Source organism: Manis pentadactyla, chromosome 10 (genome assembly GCF_030020395.1).
Source record: "Manis pentadactyla isolate mManPen7 chromosome 10, mManPen7.hap1, whole genome shotgun sequence".
Classification (NCBI taxonomy): Eukaryota; Metazoa; Chordata; class Mammalia; order Pholidota; family Manidae; genus Manis; species Manis pentadactyla.
Window position 1 is genome coordinate 54,367,727 of NC_080028.1, and position 25,267 is coordinate 54,392,993.

Sequence of the window (25,267 nt, forward strand, 5' to 3'; positions counted from 1 at the left end):
AAGTCAAATAAATCCTGCTTTTTCCAAAGAAAGTTTTCAAAGCTTATATTAATTTTTCATTAAAATTTAATGCAAATTAATGTATATGAGATAATATAAAATTATTTTTCAAAAATAAATAGTAAAACTAAAACTGCTTTTTATCCATTTTGCTGTACATAGTTTTATCCAACTTAAAAAAAACCTAAGGTGTATTTATATATTTTTTTCTTTTATGCTTGGAATTTCTTTTCATTTGTAGACTGTCACTTGACTCTTCAGTTTTGTTGACTTCAACATTATCCATAATCTGTACATTTAACACTACTTCATTTTTATCCATGTATAGGAAGATACACCTCTCTATGTAAACAATAGTAAATAGAAAATACATTAATCATATTTAATGTAATATTTCAGGAAGGTAGAAGAGTATAGAGAAAAATATAACAAAATACCTGTATACACATCTCTTAAAAAAATAAAACATTAAAGATAGAGTTGAATCTCCCTATGTATAGTTTGCTAATCCCATCCCTTTCCCTCCCTTGACAGAGGGAGCCATCATCGTGAAATTTTTTTTATTCTCTTTATTTATACTTTTTTTTGAATCACTACTTGTCTCCTCTGTGTTATACTACCTTCCCCGTGTCCACCCCTCTTACATTATGCGTGCTAATCATAATGCCCCTTTTTCTCCCTTATCCCTCCCTTTCCAACCATCCTCCCCAATCCCGTTCCCTTTGGTAACTGTTAGTCCTTTCTTGGGTTCTGTGAGTCTGCTGCTGTTTTGTTCCTTTAGTTTTTGCTTTGTTCTTATACTCCACAAATGAGGGAAATCATTTGATACTTGTCTTTCTCCGCTTGGCTTATTTCACTGAGCATAATACCCTCTAGCTCCATCCATGTTGTTGCAAATGGTAGGATTTGTTTTCTTCTTATGGCTGAGTAATATTCCATTGTGTATATGGACCTTATCTTTATCCATTCATCTACTGATGTACACTTAGGTTGTTTCCATTTCTTTGCTTCGCTATTGTAAATAGTGCTGCAATTAACATAGGGGTGCATATGTCTTTTTCAAACTGGGCTGCTGCATTCTTAGGGTAAATTCCTAGAAGTGGAATTCCTGGGTCAAATGGTATTTGTATTTTTAGTTTTTTGAGGAACCTCCATACTGCTTTCCACAATGGTTGAACTATTTTACATTCCCACCAGCAGTGTAGGAGGGTTCCCCTTTCTCCACATCCTCGCCAGCATTTGTTGTTTGTCTTTTGGATGTTGGCATCCTAACTGGTGTGAGGTGATATCTCACTGTGGTTTTAATTTTGCATTTCTCTGATGATTAGGGATGTGGGGCATCTTTTCATGCACCTGTTGGCCATCTGAATATTTTCTTTGGAGAAGTGTCTGTTCAGCTCCTCTGCCCATTTTTCAATCGGATTATTTGTTTTTTGTTTGTTGAGGTGTGTGAGCTCTTTATATAATTTAGATGTCAACCCTTTATCGGATATGTCATTTATGAATTTATTCTCCCATACTGTAGGATGTCTTTTTGTTCTACTGATGGTGTCCTTTGCTGTACAGAAGCTTTTTAGTTTGGTATAGTCCCAGTTGTTCATTTTTGCTTTTGTTCCCCTTGCCTGGAGAGGTATGTTCATGAAGAAGTTGCTCATGTTTATGTCCAAGAGATTTTTGCTTATGTATTTTTCTAAGAGTTTTATGGTTTCATGACCTACATTCAGGTCTTGAATCCATTTTGAGTTTACTTTTGTGTATGGTGTTAGACAGTAATCCAGTTTCATTCTCTTACATGTAGCTGTCCAGTTTTGCCAACACCAATTGTTGAAGAGGCTGTCATTTCCCCATTGTATATCCATGGCTCCTTTATCGTATATTAATTGACCATATATGTTTGCGTTTATATCTGGGGTCTCTAGTCTGTTCCATTGGTCTATGGGTCTGTTCTTGTGCCAGTACCAAATTGTCTTGATTACTGTGGCTTTGTAGTAGAGCTTGAAGTCAGGGAGCGTAATTCCGCCTGCTTTATTCTTCCTTCTCAGGATTGCTTTGGCTATTTGGGGTCTCTTGTGGTTCCATATGAATTTTAGAACTATTTGTTCCAGTTCGTTGAAGAATGCTGTTGGTGTTTTGATAGGGATTGCATTGAATCTTTAGATTGCTTTAGGCAGGATGGCCATTTTGACAATATTATTTCTTGCTATCTATGAGCATGGGATGTGTTTCCATTTATTGTATCTTCTTTAATTTCTCTGATGAGTGGCTTGTAGTTTTCAGGGTATATAGGTCTTTCACTTCCTTGGTTAGATTTATTCCTAGGTATTTTATTCTTTTTGCTGCAATTGTGAATGCAATTGTTTTCCTGATTTCTCTTTCTGCTGGTTCATGGTTAGTGTATAGGAAAGCAACAGATTTCTGTGTATTAATTTTGTATCCCGCAACTTTGCTGAATTCAGATATTAGGTCTAGTAGTTTTGAATTGGATTCTTTAGGGTTTTTTATGTACAATATCATGTCATCTGCAAACAGGGACAGTTCGACTTCTTCCTTACCAATCTGGATGCCTTTTCTTTGTATTGTCTTATTGCTGTTCCTATGACCTCCAGAACTATGTTGAATAAAAGTGGGGAGAGTGAGCATCCTTGTCTTGTTCCCTATCTTAAAGGAAAAAGCATTCAGCTTCTCACTGTTAAGTATAATGTTGGCTGTGTGTTTGTCATATTTGGCCTTTATTATGTTGTGGTACTTGCCCTCTATATCCATTTTGTTGAGAGTTTTTATCATGAATGGATGTTGAATTTTGTGAAATGCTTTTTTGGCATCTGTGAGATGACCATGTGGATTTTGTCCTTTTTGTTGATATGGTGGATGATGATGATGGATTTTCAAATGTTGTACCATCCTTGCATCCCTGGGATGAATCCCACTTGATCATGATGGATGATCTTTTTTATGTATTTTTGAATCGGTTTGCTAATATTTTGTTGAGTATTTTTGCATGTATGTTCATCAGGGATATTGGTAATTTTCTTTTTTTGTGGTGTCTTTGCCTGGTTTTGGTATTAGATTGATGTTGTCCTCATAGACTGAGTTTGGGAGTATTCCATTCTCTTCTACTTTTTGGAAAACTTTAAGGAGGATAGGTATTAGGTCTTCACTAAATGTTTGATAAAATTCGTCAGTGAAACCATGTGGTCCAGGAATTTTGTTCTTAGGTAGTTTTTTTTATTACAAGTTCATTTTCCTTGCTGGAAATTGGTCTATTGAGATTTTCTGTTTCTTCCTGGATCAGCCTTGGAAGGTTGTATTTTTCTAGAAAGATGTCAATTTCTTCTAGGTTATCCAGTTTGTTACCATGTAATTTTTCATAGTATTCTCTCATAATTCTTTGTATTTCTATGGTGTCCGTAGTGATTTTTCCTTTCTCATTTCTGATTCTGTTTAAGTGTGTAGACTCTCTTTATTTCTTGATGAGTCTGGCTAGGGGGTTATCTATTTTGTTTTGTTTTTTTTGTCAAAGAACCAGCTCCTGCTTTCATTATATTGTCTATCATTTTATTCTTCTCTATTTTATTTCTGCTCTGATCTTTATAGTGTCCTTCTTTCTACTTACTTTGGGCCTCATTTGTTCTTCCTTTTCTAGTTTTGTTAATTGTGAGTTTAGACTGTTCATATGGGATTGTTCTTCTTTCCTGAGATAGGCCTGTATTGCAATATACTTCCCTCTTAGGACGGCCTTCGCTGCATCCCACAGATTTTTGCGCTGTTGAATTATTGTTGTCATTTGTCTCCATATATTGCTTGATCTCTGTTTTTATTTGGTCATTGATTCATTGATTATTTAGTAGCATGTTATTAAGCTTCCATTTGTGGGCTTTTTTTATTTCTTTGTGTAATTTATTTCTAGTTTCATACCTTTGTGATTTGAGAAGCTGGTTGGTAAATTTCAATCTTTTTGAATTTACTGAGGCTCTTTTTGTGGCCTAGTATATGATCTATTCTTGAAAATGTTCCATGTGCACTTGAGAAGAATGTGTATCCTGTTGCTTTTGGATGGAGTGTTCTGTAGATGTCCATTAGGTCCAGGTGTTCTGATATGTTGTTCAGTGCCTCCGTCTCTTTACTTATTTTCTGTCTGGTTGATCTGTCCTTTTGAGTGAGTGGAGTGTTGAAGTCTCCTAAAATGAATGCATTGCATACTATTTCCCCCTTTCATTCTGTCAGTATTTGTTTCACATATATAGGTGATCCTGTGTTGGGTGCACAGATATTTGTGATAGTTATATCCTCTTGTTGGACTGACCCCTTTATCATTATGTAATGTCCTTCTTTGTCTCATTACTTTCTTTGTTTTGAAGTCTATTTTGTCTGATACAAGTACTGCAACTCCTGCTTTTTTCTCCCTATTAGTTGCATGAAATACTTTTTCCAACCCTTTACTTTTAGTCTGTGTATGTCTTTGGGTTTGAAGTGAATCTCTTGTAGGCAGCATATAGATGGGTCTTGTTTTTTTATCCATTCAGTGACTCTTTTTCTTTTGATTGGTGCATTCAGACCATTTACATTTAGGGTGATTATCAATAGGTATGTACTTTTTGCCATTGCAGGCTTTAGATTCATGGTTACCAAAGGTTCAAAGGTAATTAATTCCCTTATTATCTAACAGTCTATTTTTACTCACTTCATATGTATTACAAACACAACCTACAGGTTGTTGTGTCTTTTTCCTCCTTTTTCTTCATCCTCATTCTTTATATGTTAGGCATCCTATTCTGTACTCTTTGTCTGTCCCTTAGGTGACATCTGTTTAGCCTTAGGGATACTTCCATCTATAGGAGTCCCTCCAAAATGCACTATAGATGTGGTTTGTGGGAGGTAAATTTTCTCAGCTCTTACTTATCTGAAAATTGTTTAATCCCTCCTTCAAATTTAAACAATAACCTTGCTGGCTAGAGTATTCTTGGTCCAAGGCCCTTCTGCTTCATTGCATTAAATATATCATTCTACTCCCTTCTTGCCTGTAAGGTTTCTGTTGAGAAATATGATGATAGCCTGATGGGTTCTCCTTTGTATGTGATCTTTTTTCCCTCTCTAGCTGCCTTAAAAGTCTGTCTTTATCCTTGATCTTTGCCATTTTAATTATTATATGTCTTGATGTTGTCTTCCTTGGGTCCCTTGTGTTGGGAGATCTGTGCACCTCCATGGCTTGAGAGACTATCTCCTTCCCCAGATCAGGGAAGTTTCCAACAATGACCTCCTCAATAACACTTTCCCTTTTTCTCTTTCTTCTTCTTCTGGTACCCCTATAATGCGGATATTGTTCTGTTTGGATTGGTCACAGAGTTCTTTCAATATTCTTTCTTTCTTAGACATCCTTTTTTCTCTCTGTGCCTCAGCTTCTTTGTATTCCTGTTCTCTAATTTCTGTCCTATTTACCATCTCTTCTATTATATCTAATCTGCTTTTAAGTTCCTCCATTGTATGTTCATTTCAGATATGGAATTTCTTAATTTTTGAATCTCTGTCTTAAATTCGTCCCTGAGTTCTTGAAAATTTTTATTTACCTCCATGAGTTATGTTTATGATTTTTATTTTAAACTCTCAGGAAGATTGGTGAGTTCAGTTTCATTTGGCCCTTTTTCTGGGGTTTGTAATATTTTGGTCTCAACCAGGTTCCTAGTTTCATAATTCTATGTGGTGCCCTCTAATGTCCAGAAGCTCCAGTCTCTGGAGCTGCTCAGCCCCTAGAGTGAGGTTGAGGGTCATATGGGAGTGGTGCTGGTGCCTGGGCACAGGGAAGAGCTGTTTCTTGCTTCCCGGCTGCAGTGCCTATCTCCAGTGTCAGAGCCAGGGGACCAAGTACACAGGTGTAAGCCTCTGTGCTTGGCATCTCTAGCTGTTGTAGGCACGGTCTCCCTCCCACTGGCCTGACATCAGTGCAGTGACTGCCAGTTTGCGAGCAGATGCTAGCAGGCCAGTAGGAAGGTGCAGCAGGCTGCATGTCACAGTGGGGGGGCCTTGGACCTGAGTAGGCAGCCAGGAAGATGGGGCGCCTGAAGTTCCTCAAAGTTCCCCACCTGCTGGGCAGAGTACGCCCAGAGAACCTTGTCCACCTATCTCTTCTCTCGTGCAGCAAGCTCCATGCAAACCCCACCCCTTCAGCAGCCCTGTTGCTGCTAGGAAGCCTCTCAGACCACCTGCGTTTCCTTTATCCCAGAGTGGCCGGATGTTGATCCCCGTCCTCCACAAACAACCAGAATCTCAGTCTTTCAAGTACTCTGCCTGTCCCAGCTCCCCAACCCCAGCAACCTCCAGAGCACCACACATTGTAGGTCTGTGGTCCAAAACGGACTTCCAGGGCTGGTGTTCAGCAGTCTTTGGCTTCCACTCCCTCCCTAGTCTGTTTCTCTTCCACCTGCTGGTGAGCTTGGATGGGGGAAGGGTTCGGATCCTCCCGGATCAAGGCTTTCGTATTTTATACCCTATTGCGTGAGGTCTGCTCTGTTCCTGAGGTCTATATGCAGTCTGGTGCAGCCTTCTTTCTTGTTGCTGCTTTAGGGCTAGTTCTATTAACTATATTTTCACACTATATGTGGTTTTGGGTGGAATTCTGTCTCACCTCTCAGACCGCCATCTTAAATCTATTTATACTTTATTATATATGCATGGATCTGTAAATAATATGCATTGTAGTATGTTTTAAAATTTTCTGTAGTTGCATTGTGTGCATACCTATGTTAATGTATTTTTATTATGTGTATCCTTTTGCAACTTGGTTTTTTATTTTCAACATTGTAGTTTTAAGATTTATCCATGTTAATACACATAGATGTATTTTTCACTTCCAATTTTTGTGTAGTATTTCTTGGTATGAATAATGGATATTCAATTTTTTCCTATTTTTTTTTACAAATTATGTTGCAATGTATATTCTTATGTTTGTATTCTTATAAATAAGGGCAGGAGTTTCTGTAGGGCATCTTTATCTTTAACGGATATTGCCAAAGTACTTTCTGCAGTGAGGGTTCCAGATTACATTTCCATAGAAGTACATGACTGTATTACTACACAACTTCTCCACACGTAATAATGTTGACACTTTGTATGTGATGTAAATTTCCCTTTTTTTCTTTCTTTTTCCTTCTTTTCTTTTCCTTCTTTCCTTCTTGCTTTCTTTCTCTTGTTCATTCACATAAAGGAGTTCTTCATGTATTCTAATCCTTCGTTAGTTATATGCAGTACAGGTATTTTTCCTACTCTACCATAACTCTTTACTTGGTGGTATGTTTGTTGAACAGGAGCTTTTCATTTTAACCTAGGCAAGTTTACCAACTAAGTTTTTTTTGCATTTTGTCTTAACTTCCTATATTCTGAGGTAACAAGGATATTCTCCCATCTTTTTTAAAAGTTATACTTTTGCTTTCATGTTTATGTTTTTAATCCAACTGTAATTTTTGTACCGCTTGGCTGTAACACAGCATGTGTTCCTAAAAATTACTGTTATATGCAAACTCATGCAATGTAAACCACAAAGCATAAGAGAAAAATGGGTTTAGGGCATAACACTCAAAAAAATTTTGTTAGTGATACATTTCTTTAAAAAAAAGATAATAAAAATGGTAGCACCTTTTTCTATATGTTAAATGGTTAAGAAATACATAAATACCACAATAATGTTTTCACTTTGCAAAAGATGAAGTTGACTTGTGGAAGACATATTGAGAAGAGTTGTAGCTTGTGAGTTATTGTGAACTTGTGGAAGGACGGTTACCTGAAATCTACCAAGCACTGGTAACAGCAGATGTGGTGAGTGTAGCTCATAACATGCATTAGTTTAGGTAGATGTTTGAAGTGTGTTTGTTTTGTGTATTCCTGTGAGTCCCAGGACAGCTGGGTAGTTTTCTACAATGACCTGGTGGTGTTTGAGTTAGGACCAGGGTGAGGCAAGCAAGACATCTAGGATGCAAAATTTAACAAGGCACTTCCTGCTAGGTTCCTAGGCATCTCACTTGCCTCACCCTAGTCCTGTTCCTGCTTGTGGATGAAGTAGTACTTAAGAATTGACATTTGTGTTATTGTTCCCTAATGTATCAATCATGTTTAAGTTTCGAAGTAAGCATTAGAGTAGAACTGACTACGTATGTAAGGTAGAGCTCTAATTTTTTACATATACATAGCTAGATCTTACCTCTCTAGTTTGTAATGATGCTTTTGGCATCATATATCATAGTTAGACATAAACATGAGTCTGGTTCTTGTCTCTTTGTGCCTATGAAATTGTACTAGTACCTATTTTATTGGGTAGTTAAAGGAATAAATGAGCTAATATATTAAAGCTTAGGAGTATAAGCCTGGTCTAAGAGTAAAGCTAAAATATTGTTTAAAAGTGATTCTGTAATTTAATAAGGAGCCTTGACATCTTATAAGCTGAGATTGCCATGGTGTTTTTCCTTTCCCAAACTGTGTGAAAGGAATTGGGGAAAGGTCTATGGCAGTATTTCCTGAGAAAGTGACATTTAGGCTATCTGAAAGATGATAGGGGTTAACTAGGTGTTGAGAGCAATAGGAGAATATTCTAGTCAGAAAGAGCCACAAGACAGAAAATGTTTCCAGGAGCTGAAGGAAGGCTCTTGTAGTTAGATTTCAGCATAAAGAAAAATGGTACCTGTTGAAAAAGTAAGAAAAGTAAGAGAAGATCATGCAAGAGCTTTTAGGCAATGTTAAGGATTTTAGACTTCATCCTAAAATCATAGTTATATAATGATTTGTAAAGATTAGGGAATAAAAGTCATGAAATACTAATCCTTACAAATTGTTATAGCTATTAAAGAAAAAAAACTCAGAAACTTATATTTGACCCTTTGGATCCTAATAGCATACCAAGGATTAAGGTGCTGTTGAAAATGTGTAAATTCAGGTCTTTGTTCTCTTATTTGTAGTCTTTGTGAGCTATTGATTCTGTTAGAGGCTTTTTTCAGTTCAAACTGAGGAATGTTGAGATTTTAGCAGATGAGTAGAGTTTTTACAGCAAATCCATGTAAATGTCTTCAGATAAAATTTTTTCATTTGTCCACTTCACCTAATACTGTTCTTGTTCTTGGGTACACCTAAGAAGACTGCACATTTTATCTATCAGAAATACTCCTATTCTTTTTTCCTATTTTACTCCTATTATTAAGGTATCATTGATAAACAGTCTTATGAAGGCTTCACATGAGCAACATTGTGGTTACAACATTCAACTGTATTATCAAACACCCCACCACACCCATTGCAGTCACTGTCCATCAGTGCAGTAAGATGCTATAGAGTCATTACTTGTCTTCTCCATGCTGTGCTGCCTTCCCCGTGACCTACCTATATTATGTGTGCTAATCATAATGCCCCTTAATCCCCTTCTCCCTTCCTCCCCACCTACCTTTCCCATCCCCTTCCCTTTGGTAACCGCTAGTCCGTTCTTGGAGTCTGTGAGTTTGCTGCTGTTTTGTTCCTTCAGTTTTGCTTCGTTTTTATACTCCATAAATGAGGGACATCATTTTGTACTTATCTTTCTCAGCCTGGCTTATTTCACTGATCATAATACCCTCTAGCTGCATCCATGTTGTTGCAAATGGTAGGACTTGTTTTCTTCTTATGGCTGAAAAATATTCCATTGTGTTTATGTACCACCTCTTTATCCCTTCATCTACTGATGGACACTTAAGTTGCTTCCATATCTTGGCTATTGTAAATAGTGCTGTGATAAACATAGGGGTGCTTATGTCTCTGGGAATCAGGGAGCTTGTTTTCTTCAGGTAAATTCCTACAAGTGGAATTCCTGGGTCAAATGGTATTTCTGTGTTTAGTTTTTTGAGGAACCTCCATATTGCTTTCCACATTGGTTGAACTAAAATACATTCCCACCAACAGTATAGCAGGGTTCCCCTTTCTGCGCATCCTTGCCAGCATTTGTTGTTTCTTGTCTTCTTGATGTTGGCCATCCTGACTGGTGTGAGGTGATATCTCATTGTGGTTTTAATTTGCATTTCCCTCATAATTAGCAATGTTTAGTGAAATACTCCTTTGTACTTCCTTCATGTTTCACTACCACAAAGTTCTGCATGATAGAGGTGGCCTATAATGGAAATTTGAAGGCCCTTTTCATTTGAAGGTAGTGTTAAAAGCAGCTAAATAATCATCAAATCAGTCTCCTCTCTTACACTTCACGATGTAGAAAAGAGAGTTGAACTAGAAATCTAATGGCAGATGAATACCACCCAGTATAAACCTCTACTCTAACTCTATAAAGGATTTATTAAATACTTAGGGACATAAAACCCCATCTTTTAGAAATACCTTTTAAATAAATAAAAATACAATTTTGATAGTATTCCACAAATAGTTTTTAATGTAAGTTTTATAAATGACATTTTAAATTATAGTATTACTGTAAATGTATAAGGTCAACACAATTCCAAGCAAAATCTTGGGGTTTTAAGGAGGAGCCAAGATGGCGGCATGAGTAGGACAGTGGAAATCTCCTCCCAAAAACATATATATTTTTGAAAATACAACAAATACAACTATTCCTAAAAGAGATACTAGAAGATACAGGACAACAGCCAGGCCACATCTACACCTGAGAGAACCCAGGGCCTCATGAAGGGGGTAAGATACAAGCCGCGGCCCGGCGGTACCCAAGTGCCCCTCACCCCAGCTCCTGGCAGGAGGAGAGGAGTCGGAGCGGGGAGGGAGAGGGAGCCCAGGATTGCTAAATACCCAGCCCTAGTCATCCGCACTGGGAGCACAGACATACAGTGCGTGGTGTGCTGGATACTAGGGAAACGGAACAGTAAAACCTGCGAGTGGGTCCCCACAGCCGGCGTGTCTGGAACAAAAGAAAAGCCAGTGCTTTTTGAAAGTCTTAAAGGGGCAGGAGCCTCACAGCTGGATGGAAGCGTCCCAGCACACTCAACCCAGCAGCTGGGAATCCCAGGGAACTCCAGGCGCACTAACCTCTGGGGCGGCAGGGCAGCTCTGAGGCACCTCACAGCAATAAACAGCCTCCCTCCCGTTTCCCCTCCAGCGCAGCCCTGCCATAGGGGAGCAGCAGCCTGAGGCCAGCCAGGCCCACAGCAACCACGCAGAGCTTACTCCACAGTGGCCGGGAAAGAATTAGAGACCCTGTCTGCGTGGAACTGCCCAGCACAAACCGCTAGGGGTTGCCGTTCTCCCAAGAAAGGAAGGCCAGGAGCAAGTGAAAAGGAACTTGGTTCTCCCAGCTGATACACGCGCCAACTGCCTATGACTACCTCTATTGCCATGAAAAGGCAGAAGAATTTGATCCAGTCCAGAATAAAGCAGACATCCTCCCCTGAGAGGGAATCTGGGGAGATATATTTAACCAATCTTCCTGAAAAAGAATTCAAAATAAAGGTCATAACCATGCTGATGGACTTGCAAAGAAATATGCAAGAGCTAAGGAGGGAGAATAGAGAAATAAAACAATCTCTGGAAGGACTTAAAAGCAGAATGGATGAGATGCAAGAGTCCATTAATGGAATAGAAATCAGAGAACAGGATCGCAGAGAAGTTGATGCAGAGAGGGATAAAAGGATCTCCAGGAATGAAAGACTATTAAGAGAACTGTGTGGCCAGTCCACACGGAACAATGTCCGCATTATAGGTGTACCAGAAGAAGAAGAGAGAGAAAAAGGGATAGAAAGTGTCTTTGAAGAAATAATTGCTGAAAACTTCCCCAAAGTGGGGGAGGAAATAGCCTCTCAGACCACAGAAGCACACAGAACTCCCAACACAGGGACCCAGGGAGGACAACACGAAGACACATAACAATTAAAATGGCAAAGATCAAAGACAAGGACCAAGTATTAAAGGCAGGCAGAGAGAGAAAAAAGGTCACCTGAAGGAAAAAAGGTCACCTGAAGGAAAACCCATCAGGTTATTATCAGACTTCTCAACAGAAACCTTAAAGGCCAGAAGAGAATGGCATGATATATTTAATGCAATGACACAGAAGGGCCTTGAACAAGGATACTGTATCCAGCACGATTATCATTTAAATATGAAGGAGGGATTAAACGATTCCCAGACAAGCAAAAGTTGAGGGAATTTGCCTCCCACAAACCACCTCTACAGGGTATTTTAGAGGGACTGCTCTACATGGAAGCACTCCTAAGGCTAAATAGATGTCACCAGAGAAAATAAAATCATAGCAAAGAAAGCAGTCCAACCAAATACTAACTAAAGGCAAAAAATAAAATCAACTACCCAGAAAAGCAGTCAAAGGAAACACCAAAGAATACACACACAAAAAAAAAACACCTAATGTACAAAGATTGGAGGAGGAGAAATAAGAAGGGAGAGAAATAAAGAATCATCAGACTGTGTTTATAATAGCTCAATAACTGAGTGAAGTTAGATGGTAAGATAGTAAAGAAGCTAACCTTGAACCTTTGGTAACCACAAATCTAAAGCCTGCAATGGCAATAAGTACACATCTTTCAATAATCACCCTAAATGTAAATGGACTTAATGCACCAATCAAAAGACACAAAGTAATAGAATGCATAAAAAAGCAAGACCCATCTATATGCCACTTACCAGAGACTCACCTCAAACCCAAAGACATGCACAGACTAAAAGTCAAGGGATGGAAAAAGATATTTCATGCAAACAACAAAGAGAAAAGGGCAGGTGTTACAGTACTAGTATCAGACAAAATAGACTTCAAAACAAAGAAAGTAACAAGAAAGAGGGACATTATATAATGAAAAAGGGGTCATCCAACAAGATGATCTAACCATTATAAATATAGATGCACCCAATACAGGAGCACCAACATATGTGAAACAAATACTAACAGAATTAAAGGAGGAAACAGAATGCAATGCATTTATTTTAGGAGACTTCAACACACCACTCACTCCAAAGGACAGATCCACCAGACAGAAAATAAGTAAGGACACAGAGGCACTGAACAACACACTAGAACAGATGGACCTAATAGACATCTACAGAACTCTACATCTGAAAGCAACAGGATACACATTCTTCTCAAGTGCACATGGAACATTCTCCAGAATAGACCACATACAAGGCCACAAAAAGAGCCTCAGTTAATTCAAAAAGATTGAAATTCTACGAACCAACTTCTCAGACCACAAAGGTATAAAACTAGAAATAAATTGTACGAAGAAAACAAAAAGGCTCACAAACACATGGAGGCTTAACAACATGCTCCTAAATAATCAATAGGTCAATGACCAAATCAAAATAGAGATCAAGCAATATAAGGAAACAAATGACAACAACAACACAAGGCTTAAACTTCTGTGGGACACAGTGAAAGCAGTCTTAAGAGGAAAGTATATAACAATCCAGGAATATTTAAAGAAGGAAGAACAATCCCAAATGAATAGTCACAATTATCGAAATTGGAAAAAGAAGAGCAAATGAGGCCTAAAGTCAGCAGAAGGAGGGACATAATAAAGATCAGAGAAGAAATAAATAAAATTGGGTAGAATAAAAGAATAGAAAAAAATCAATGAAACCAAGAGCTGGTTCTTTGAGAAAATAAACAAAATAGATAAGCCTCTAGCCAGACTTATTAAGAGAAAAAGAGAATCTGCACACATCAACAGAATCAGAAATGAGAAAGGGAAAATCATGACAGACTCCACAGAAATACAAAGAATTACTAGAGAATACTACAAAAAAACTATATGCTAATAAGCTGGAAAACCTAGAAGAAATGGACAACTTCCCAGAAAAATACAACCTTCCAAGACTGACCAAGGAAGAAACACAAAATCTAAACAGACCAATTACCAGCAAAGAAATTGAAGCAGTAATCAAAAAACTACCCAAGAGCAAAACTCCCAGGCTAGATGGATTTACCACAGAGTTTTAACAGAAATACAGAGAAGACGTAATACCCATTCTCCTTAAAAGTTTTCCTAAAAATAGTAGAAGAGGGAATACTTCCAGACTCATTCTATGAAGCCAACATCACCCTAATACCAAAACCAGGCAAAGACCCCACCAAAAAAGAAAATTACAGACCAATATCCCTGATGAACATAGATGCAAAAATACTCAACAAAGGTCATACACCATGATCAAGTGGGATTCATCTCAGAGATGCAAGGATGGTACAAAATCCATCAACATCATCCACCACATAAACAAAAAAAAGGACAAAAACACATGATCATCTCCATAGATGCTGAAAAAGCATTCAACAAAATTCAACATCCATTCATGATAAAAACTCTCAGCAAAATGGGTATAGAGGGCAAGTACCTCAACATAATAAAGGCCATATATGAAAATCCCACAGCCAACGTCATACTGAACAGTGAAAAGCTGAAAGCTTTTCCTCTAAGATCTGGAACAAGACAGTGATGCCCACTCTCCCACTGTTATTCAACATAGTACTGGAGTACCTAGCCACGGCAATTAGACAAAAGAAAGAAATACAAGGAATCCAGATGGGTAAAAAAGAAGAAGTCAGACTGTCACTATTTGCAGATGACATAATATTGTACATAAAAACCCCTAAAGACTCCACTCCAAAACTACTAGAACTAATATCTGAATACAGCAACATTGCAGGATACAAAATTAATACACAGAAATCTGAGGCTTTCCTATACACTAACCATGAACCAATAGAAAGAGAAACCAGGAAAACAATTCCATTCACAATGGCATAAAAAAAAAAAAAACTTGGAATAAACCTAACCAAAGAAGTGAAAGACCTATACCACAAAAACTACAAGACATTCTTAAGAGAAATTAAAGAGGTCACTAACAAATGGAAACTCATCCCATGCTCTTGGTTAGGAAGAATTAATATTGTCAAAATGGCCATCCTCCCCAAAGCAATCTACAGATTTAATGCAATCCCTATCAAATTACCAACAGCATTCATCAACGAACTGGAACAGATGGTTCTAAAATTCATATGGAACCATCAAAGACCCCGAATAGCCAAAGCAATCCTGAGAAGGAAGAGTAAAGTGGGAGGGATCTCGCTCCCCAACTTCAAGCTCTACTACAAAGCCAAGGTAATCAAGACAATTTGGTACTGGCACAAGAACAGAGTCACAGAGCACTGGAACAGAATAGAGTCTCCAGACATTAACCCAAACATATATGGTCAATTAATATATGATAATGGAGCCATGGACATACAATGGGGAAATGACAGCCTCTTCAACAGCTGGTGTTGGCAAAACTGGACAGTTACATGTAAGAGAATGAAACTGGATCATTGTCTAACCCCATACACAAAAGTAAATTCGAAATGGATCAAAGACCTGAATGTAAGCCATGAAACCATAAAACTCTTAGAAAAAAACATAGGCAAAAATCTCTTGGGCATAAACATGAGCAACTTATTCATGAACATATCTCCCCAGGCAAGGGAAACAAAAGGAAAAATGAACAAGTGGGACTATATCAAGCTGAAAAGCTTCTGTACAGCAAAGGACACCATCAGTAGAACAAAAAGACATCCTACAGTATTTGAGAATATATTCTTAAACGACAGATCCGATAAAGGGTTGACATCCAAAATATATAAAGAGCTCATGCACCTCAACAAATGAAAAGTGAACAATCCAATTAAAAAATGGGCAGAGGAGCTGAACAGACAGTTCTCCAAAGAAGAAATTCAGATGGCCAACAGACACATGAAAAGATGCTCCTCATCGCTAGTCATCAGAGAAATGCAAATTAAAACCACAGTGAGGTATCACCTCACACCAGTAAGGATCACCACCATCCAAAAGACTACAAATGTCGATGTTGTGGAGAAAGGGGAACCCTCCTACAGTGCTGGTGGGAATGTAAATTAGTTCAACCATTGTGGAAAGCGGTATGGAGGTTCCTCAAAAAGCTCAAAATAGAAATACCATTTGACCCAGGAATCCCACTCCTAGGAATTTACCCGGAGAATGCAGCAGCCCAGTTTGAAAAAGACATATGCACCCCTATGTTTATCGCAGCACTATTTACAATAGCCGAGAAATGGAAGCAACCTAAGTGTCCATCTGTAGATGAATGGATAAAGAAGAGGTGGTACATGTACACAATGGAATATTATTCAGCCATAAGAAGAAAACAGATCCTACCATTTGCAACAATATGGATGGAGCTAGAGGGTATTATGCTCAGTGAAATAAGCCAGGAAGAGAAAGACAACCAAATGATTTCACTCATATGTGGAATATAAGAACAAGGGAAAAAGTGAAGGAACAAAAAACAATAGCAGACTCACAGAACCCAAGAAAGGACTAACAGTTACCAAAGGGAAAGGGACTGGGGAGGATGGATGAGAAAGGACGGAGAAAGGGGGAAGAAGAAAGGGGGCCTTACTATGAGCATGTATAATATGGGTGGGGGCACGGGGAGGGCTGTGCAACACAGAGAAGACAAGTAGTGATTTTACAGCATCTAACTACGCTGATGGACAGTGACTAATGGGGTATATGGGGGGGACTTGTTGAAGTGGGGAATCTAGTAAACATAATGTTCCTCATGTAATTGTAGATTAATGATACCAAAAAAAAATTAATTGAAAAGAAGAAGAAAAAAAAATCTTGTGGTGTTTTTTTTTTTTTGTGGAACTTCATTAAAACTGATTCTAAAATTCATGTGGAAGAGCAAATGGCGAAGAATAGCTGAGACACTTTGCAACAGAAAGCTGAGGGAACTTGCCCTACAAAATGTCAAGATTTAAGTAATTAGTACACTGAAAGTGGCACAATGATAGAGAAATAGGTGAAAGGAATAGGGGAAAAGCCATTTAGTACATATGACATGGTTTTTGTTTTTGTTTTTGTAAAGACCAGAAATGAAATGTCTGAATATCTTGTTTAAATTGCAAGGGAGAAAGAGTCTAGGATTTTTTTACTGGATGGTATGCAATTGAGTATAATTTCTTTATTATCAGTTTAACATGTAAAACTGTTGCTTAGTGTAGTCCATTTATTCTAGATAATGGGTTTTCTTAAGACTTAGTTTTTCAACTTTTGTTTTCTCATAAATCTGAAATTCTGTGATTTGGGAGCCTTCAGTTGTATAACCCTGACAGTGGGTTTGGAGTACTGGCATGTAATAATTCTGCAATACCGACTTTTAGGGAATTAAACCACTGATGAATATTCTTTAAGAATTGTGGAGTTTTGTTAGTTTTGTGCCTTCACTTCAGATATTTTCAGATGTAACTCTAGGTTTTCATTCCTGTAGAGCTACACTTAGTAAGCACAGAAACATTAGGATGGTGATCTCCTAAAAAAGGTGGCTACCTATATTATTACACACATGGGTTTTAACCTTTACTTTTGATTTTGTGATTGAACCTGGTTTAATGAGGGGAAATGTTCCTGGCAAAGATTCTAAAATAATTATGAATCAGTAGCAAAGCAGTATCATAGTATGTTTACTATACTCAGAATAAATTTGTAAAGTTTTTTAGGTTTATGCTTTTTCATGCTTTCCTTCCTAGAATACCATTATTTTTTCTGTTACTGGTCATCTAATGGGAAATGTCTAGGTATTTGAAAATAAGGAACGGATATAATTTCAGTAATGCTTACAGTATTTGGTGTATTGCGCTTCTGAAATCAATAAAAAAACAAAACCTTTTTGCTCCAGCAGATTTTACTACTTTTTGAAAAACAGTTGGAGACAGTATTATTATTACTAAATTTTGTTGGTAAAGAAGCTAATTATTTTTAGAGACTTTTAAAACTTTGATTATAATTATTATAAGCTCTTGCAAACCTTTAATAATCTACTTTCCTTACCCCCAAAAAGATAGGTATATAAAATTAACATACTATATTTGTAAGTTTTTGGCAGAGCCATTTTCAGATTTCTTTATGTTTTATCATATTGCATTTTAAATTTGTTTTATTTTTATTACCATTTTAATTTTTGTTCAGTTGACAAATATTTAATTGAATAGCTATTGCCTGGATGTTTTTAAACGTTTATGTTAAGGATTTTTCTTTTTAATGTGTGTTAATGCTTGCCCTCAAATAATAGAAACTTAGAGAACAGTAGAAGTAATACTTAACACAAGTGAAATATTTTTCTTCCAAATACTGAGATTACAGTTACTCTCAATAATCCTTTGAAGTAGTACACAGTTTAATATAAAATGAAATGTCAAAAATAAACAGCTTTTTGCTATTCCTATAGTTCCAGGTATATTCCTTCCTGTTTTTTTCTTTTTTAGGTACCTAGTTGATAGTCGCTGGTTCAAGCAGTGGAAAAAATATGTTGGCTTTGACAGTTGGGACAAATACCAGATGGGAGATCAAAATGTATATCCTGGACCCATTGATAACTCTGGACTTCTCAAAGGTTATTATTTCCTTCCTTCAATCAACTTATAATGTATTCACTTCAGTGTGTTATAGTCAATACAGTAATAGGGGAAATGTTAATGCAAATAAATTAAGAAATTAGAAATTTCTTTGTATTGTAGATTTGACCTACGAACTCAATCATTCTATCAAAATTAGTTATCCTGTATCATGACCCATTTTAAGTTGGGGGGCACCGGTACATATTCATATTTCTGAATTTTTGCATTCATCTTCCATGACCCTTACTACTACCAGTCTTTCTATACCTCTCATTATATTTAAAGAGAATAAAACATAAATACCAGAACTTCCATTTCTGGCCAGGATGCAGTAACAGGGACTGGATTTACTCTTCCACCTGAATGAACTAAAACTTTAACAAAGTATGTGAAGCAGTGTTTCTCAAAACATTGGATATCAGGCAACAAAGAACAGTAATCCTTGAGAGATCGGAAATAAATGAGGTGAGCCCTGGTATTGACTTAGCTTACTGTATTTATAGAGTTTTCAAGGCATAGCACAGAAGAGGAAACCCATGCAGAGCACAGCAGTCTCCCTTAATTGAAGAAAGAGTTAGGAGTCCAGGGAGAGCAAGGCTGCCAGAATTTTCATGGCAGAGTACCAGAGAGAAACAACCAGCACAGAGAGAGAGAGAGAGAGAGAGAGAGAGAGAGAGGAGAGAGAGAAACCTAAAGATAAACACAGGGTCTCTCTCAAATCTTCAGCTGACTGTTGATCAGTGCATGCATGTGAGGAAGCTGCAGTCCAGGGAAAGAACACCCAAATAATCAGAGGGAACAATAATTGGCATTCACTTAGGACCAAGAACAATAGCCAGAGTGGAAAACCTTTAATTCTTGGGGTATTCTGCTGAGAACAGTTCTGCCTCTTTAATAGGGCAAAATTAATCCTCTTGTTATTTTACGTGAAAGCATAAAACTATTCCCAGGTAACTTAACTACATCTCAGAACAAAATACAAGTTCCTATAAATACAAAAATATCCAGCATCCAACCAGATAAAATCTGTAATGTTTTAGATACAACCTGACATGCAAAAACAGCAGAAAAATATGATAATGAGGAGAATTATCAATGTTCTAAAAAAAATTTAGTGGAAAAAAGGAACAAAGAACAAATTAAACAAATGCCAAACAAAAGCAAGGTGGTGGATATAAACCCAGCTCTGTGAATGATCACATTAAATGTAAATACCCCAATTAGAGGTGGAGGTAGAGATTATAATACTGAATTAAAAAATAAGTCCCAACTATATATTGTCTATAAGAAATATGCTTTAAATATAAAGATACAAATAGATTAAGATACTGAAAAAGATATGCCAATGGTGTGGTAAGCAGAATTCTAAGACTGACTCCCAATTACCCTCATTCTCAATTATATCCCTTTTGGGTGTGGGTAGAACCTATATACAGGATGTTATCATTCCCATGTTTATGTTACATGGCAAAAGAGATATTATCCCAGTGAGCTTAATCTAATCACAAGTGCAGAGAGTTTTGTCTGGCTGGTGGAAGAAGTCAGAGATTGAAAGCATGACAAGTACTAGGTGCATCATTACTGGTTTGAAAATGAAAAGCACCAAGTGAGTAGGCATCTTCTAGGACTAGAGAGGTGCCCTGGACCCACAGCCAGCAAGGAATCGGGGACCTCAGACCTGCAGCCATGAAATACTGAATCTGCCAATAACGTGAATGTGCTTAGAAGCAGTTTCTTCCCCAGAGCGTTCAGATAGGAGACCAGCCTGTCTGACATCTTGATTTCTACCTTGTGATACCCTAAGTAAAGAACCCAGTTGAGCCCACCTGAACTTCTGACCCACAGAATTGTGAGTTATTAAATGGGTATTGTTCTAAGCTGCAATGATAATTTGTTTGCAGCAATAGAAAACTAATACATGTGCTAACACTAATCAAAATCAGATATTACATTTCAGAAGAAGGAACATTACCACATATAAAAGGTCACTTTATAACAATAAATATTCCAGGACACTTCATTAAGAAGATCTAATAATCCAAAATATATACTTACATAGCTTGAAAATATGTGAAACAAAAGCTGATAGAACTTCAAGGAGACATATAAAATTATCTACAATTATATCATGGATATTTCAATACTCATCTCTCTGTAAGTGGTAGAAAATGTGTAGAAAGAAAATTCATAATAATATAGAACTGAGCAATACTGTCAACCTATCTGACCTAATTGACATTTATAGAACATTCAACTGAATAACAGCAGAATGAAAAAATCTTTTTCAAACATGTACATGGAATATTAAGATAAGCCATATTGTGGATCATAAAACCTGTCTCAACAAAGTTAAAAGGATTCAAATCACATTAAACATACTCTCTTAATACCTTGGAATAAATTAGAGGTCAATAATAGCAAGATAGTTGAAAAATCTTCAGATATTTGGAAACCAATACACTTCTGCATAGCCCATGGGTCAAAGAAGAGCTCAAAAGTGAAATTGAAGATGAAAACACAACATAACAAAATTTGTGGAAGGCAGCTAAATAGTATGCAGATGAGAATTTATGTCCCTGAACACCTATAAAGAAAAAAAGGTGTCATATTAGTCATCTTTGTTTTTCTCAAGAAACTAAAAATAATATCAATTTAAAGTAAGTAGAAGAAAGAAAGTAATAAGTTCAGAACAGAAATTAAGAAAAATGGAGAAAATCAATGAAACTAAAAACTGGTTCTTCCTGAAGCTAATGTAATATTATATGTTAATTATAAAAAAATGATTCTTTGTTAAGATAATGAAGTTGACTAATATCACAAGAAAAAGAGGACACAGTTACCAACATCAGAAACAAGAGCGGTAATATCAGTACAGAATCTACAAGTATTAAAAGGACAAAGGAATATTAGGAACTTTATGCCATTAAGTTCAACAAATTCAGTCAAAAAGACAAATTCCTTGAAAGATGAAAACTATCAAGATAAGCTTATTCCAAAAGAATAGATTGCCTGAATAGCCGTATAATAATTAAAGAAATTTTAGCTTAAAAACTTTATCACAAAGAAAATGTCACACCCAAATTGTGCCACTAGTGAATTTTCTTAAACATTTAAGGGAGCAGTTATACAAGTCTATAAAACTGTTCCAGAGAATACTTCCCTACTCATACTATGAAACCATATAGAAATATATTTATTTAAAAGATAATACAAGAGTAAAATAGAAGGAAACTTCCTCAACCTCATAATGGATGATAACCTCATAATCCATGAAAAACCACAGGTGACATACTCAGTGGTTAAACACTGAATACTTTCCCTCTAAAGTCAGCAAAAAGGCAAGGATGTCCACTCTAAGCTCTTCAGGCCAACATTGTGCTAGAGTTCTAGCCAGTGCAGTAAGGCAAGAAGCATACAGATTGTTCAGGAGGAAGGAACACCTCTATTCAGAGACAACTGTGTCCATGTAGACAAATGTTACTAGGACAAATAAGTGAGATAAGTTTATGGGATATAAGATCATTATTCAAAAACCAGTTGTATTTTTATACACTAGAAATAAACTAACATGAATTTTTTAAAATGCATCTTATTATAGCATCAAAAAATATAAAATACAGATAAATCTGACAAAGTATGTGCAAGAGCTATACACAGAAAACTATTAAGACTTTCCTGAGAGAAATTAAACAGAAATCATGTTAATGGATCAGAAGACTCAATATTGTTAAGTTTCTCGCTTTTCAGTCTATAGAGACAACACAGTTCCAAACCAGATTCCTACTAGGCTTCTAAAAAATTGAGATAGAATTTACATGCAATAGAATTCATCCTTTTGAATTGTACAAATCAGTCAGTTTCGGTATATTCACAAAGTTGTACAACCATCTAATTCCACAGCTTTTTCATCACTTCAGAAAGAAACTTTGTACCCATTAGCAATCACTCATCCCCTTCAAGACCACCAGCCCTAGTCACCACTAAATTCTATCTCTGGATTTCTCTGTTGTGAATATTTCATCTAAAATGAGCCATATAGTATGTGACCTTTAATGTTTGCATTCTTTCACTTAGCACAAGTTTTCAAGTGTCATCCATGTAGCATACATCATTACTTCATTCCTTTTAATAGATGAATAATTTTCCACTGTATGGATATACGCTCTTTATCCATTCATCAGTTAAGGGACATTTGAGTTCTTTTTGCTTTCCGTCTATTAAAAATTGTGGTGCAATGAACATTCATGTACAAATTTTTGTGTAGATTTATATTTTCATTTCTCATGGCTATATATCTAGACTTGGGATTACTAGGTCATATAGTAACTCTTGTGTTTTGAGGAACTGTTAGACTGTTTTCCAAAATAGCTGCATTATTTTGCATTCCCAACAGGAATATATGAGGGCTCCAGTATCTCCACAGCCTTTCCAATACTTGATATTGTCTGTCCTTTTATTATAGGCACCCTGTTGGGTGTGGCACTACCTCATTTTGATGTATTTGCATTTCCCTAGTGATTAATGACCTTAAGTATCTTACCTGTGCTGCTTATGTATCTTTTTTTTAGGCAGTTTTTTTATTAAGGTATTATTGATACACATTCTTATGAAGGTTTCACATGAAAAACAATGTGGTAACTACATTCACCCATATTATCGAGACCCTCCCATGCCCCATTGCAGTCACTGTCCATCATTATAGTAAGATGCCACAGAGTCACGACTTGTCTTCTCTGTACTACACTGTCTCCCCCATGTGTAATAATCATAATATCCCATCAGTCCCCTTCTCCCTCCATCCCCACATGCCCTCCGCCACCCATCCCATTTGGTAACTGCTAGTTCCTGCTACTGTTTTGTTCCTTCAGTTTTGCTTTGTTGTTATAGTCCACAAATGAGGGAAATCATTTTTTACTTGTCTTTCTCTGCCTGGCCTATTTCACTGAGCATAATACCCTCCAGCTCCATCCATGTTGCTGCAAATGGTAGGATTTGTTTCTTTCTTATGGCTGAGTAGTATTCCATTGTGTATATGTACCACCTCTTCTTTATCCATTCATCTACTGATGGACACTTAGGTTGCTTCCATATCTTGGCTACTGTAAGTAGTGCTGCAATAAACATAGGGGTGCATATGTCTTTTTGAATCTGAGAACTTGTATTCTTTGGGTAAATTCCTAGCAGTGGAATTCCTGGGTCAAATGGCATTTCTATTTTTAGTTTTTGAGGAACCTCCATATTGCTTTCCACAATGGTTGAAACTAGTTTACATTCCCACCAGCAGTATAGGAGGGTTACCCTTTCTTCACATGCTCACATGCATTTGTTGTTCTTCGTCTTTTCAATGCTGGCCATCCTAACTGGTGTGAGGTGATATCGCATTGTGGTTTTAATTTGCATTTCTCTGATGATTAGCAATGAGGAGCATCTTTTCATGTGCCTGTTGGCCATCTGAATTTCTTCTTTGGAGGATTGTCTGTTCATATCCCCACTCATTTTTTAATCAGGTTATTTGCTTTTTGGTTGTTGAAGCATGTGAGTTCTTTTGGATGTTAAACCCTTGTCAGATATGTCATTTACAAATATACTCTCCCATACTGTAGGATGCCTTTTTGTTCTGCTGATGGTGTCCTTTGCTGTTCCAGAGCTTTTTAGTTTGATGTAGTCCCATTTGTTTATTTTTGCTTTTGTTTCCGTTTCCCAAGGAGAAGCATTCAGGAAAAAGTTGCTCATGTTTATTTTCAGGAGATTTTTGCCTTTGTTTTCTTCTAAGAGTTTTATGGTTTCATAACTTACATTTGTATCTTTGATCCGTTTTGAGTTTACTTTTGTGTGTGGAGTTATACAATAATCCAGTTTCATTCTTTTACCTATAGCTGTCCGGTTTTGCCAACAGCAGTTGTTGAAGAGGCTGTCATTTCCCCATTGTATGTCCATGGCTCCTTTATTGAATATTAATTGATCATGTATCTGTGGGTTTATATCTGGGCTCTGTATTCTGTTCCATTGGTCTATGGGTCTGTTCTTGTGCCAGTACCAAATTGTCTTGACTACTGTGGATTTGTAGTAGAGCTTGAAGTGGGGAAGTGAGATGCCCCCAGTTTATTCTTCCTTCTCAGGATTGCTTTAGCTATTTGGGGTCTTTTGTGTTTCCATATGAATTTTAGAACTATTTGCTCTAGTGCATTGAAGAATGCCATTGGTGTTTTGATAGGGATTGCATTGAATCTGTAGATTGCTTTAGGCAGGATGGCCATTTTGACAATATTAGTTCTTCCTATCCATGAGCACGGGATGTATTTCCATTTATTGGTATTTTCTTTAATTTATCTGATGAGTGTCCTCTACTTTTCAGGGTATAGGTCTTTCACTTCCTTGGTTAGGTTTATTCCTAGGTATTTTTTTCTTTTTGCTGCAACTGTGAATGCAATTGTTTTCCTGATTTCTCTTTCTGCTAGTTCATCGTTAGTGTATAGGAATGCAACAGATTTCTGTGTATTAATTTTGTATCCTGCTACTTTGCTGAATTCAGATATTTGATCTAGTAGTTTTGGAGTGGATTCTTTAGCGTACAATATCATATCATCTGCAAACAGTGACAGTTTAACTTCTTCCTTACCAATCTGGATACCTTTTATTTCATTGTGTTGTCTGATTGCCATGGCTATGACCTCCAGAACTATGTTGAATAAAAGTGGGGAGAGTGGGCATCCTTGCCTTGTTCCCAATCTTAAGGAAAAGCTTGTAGCTTCTCGCTGTTAAGTATGATGTTGGCTGTGGGTTTGTCATATACAGCCTTTATCATGTTGAGGTATTTCCCCTGTATACCCATTTTGTTGAGAGTTTTTATCATGAATGGATGTTGAAGTTTCTGAAATGCTTTTTTGG

At 37.0% G+C, this 25,267-nt stretch overlaps 1 protein-coding gene across 4 annotated transcripts in view; it reads left to right on the forward strand.

The window, feature by feature from the left end:
• Nucleotides 1-25,267, forward strand: part of USP15 (ubiquitin specific peptidase 15) — a 138,274-nt gene that overhangs the window by 11,013 nt on the left and 101,994 nt on the right. For all 4 annotated transcript variants that reach the window (XR_005026753.2, XM_036894893.2, XM_036894894.2 and 1 more), the window contains exon 2: nucleotides 18,248-18,375. Coding sequence is in view for 3 of the 4 variants with exons in the window: in XM_036894893.2 (XP_036750788.1) it covers nucleotides 18,248-18,375 (128 nt within the window). In the remaining variant the exon portion in view is untranslated. The remainder of the gene's footprint in view (nucleotides 1-18,247; nucleotides 18,376-25,267) is intronic.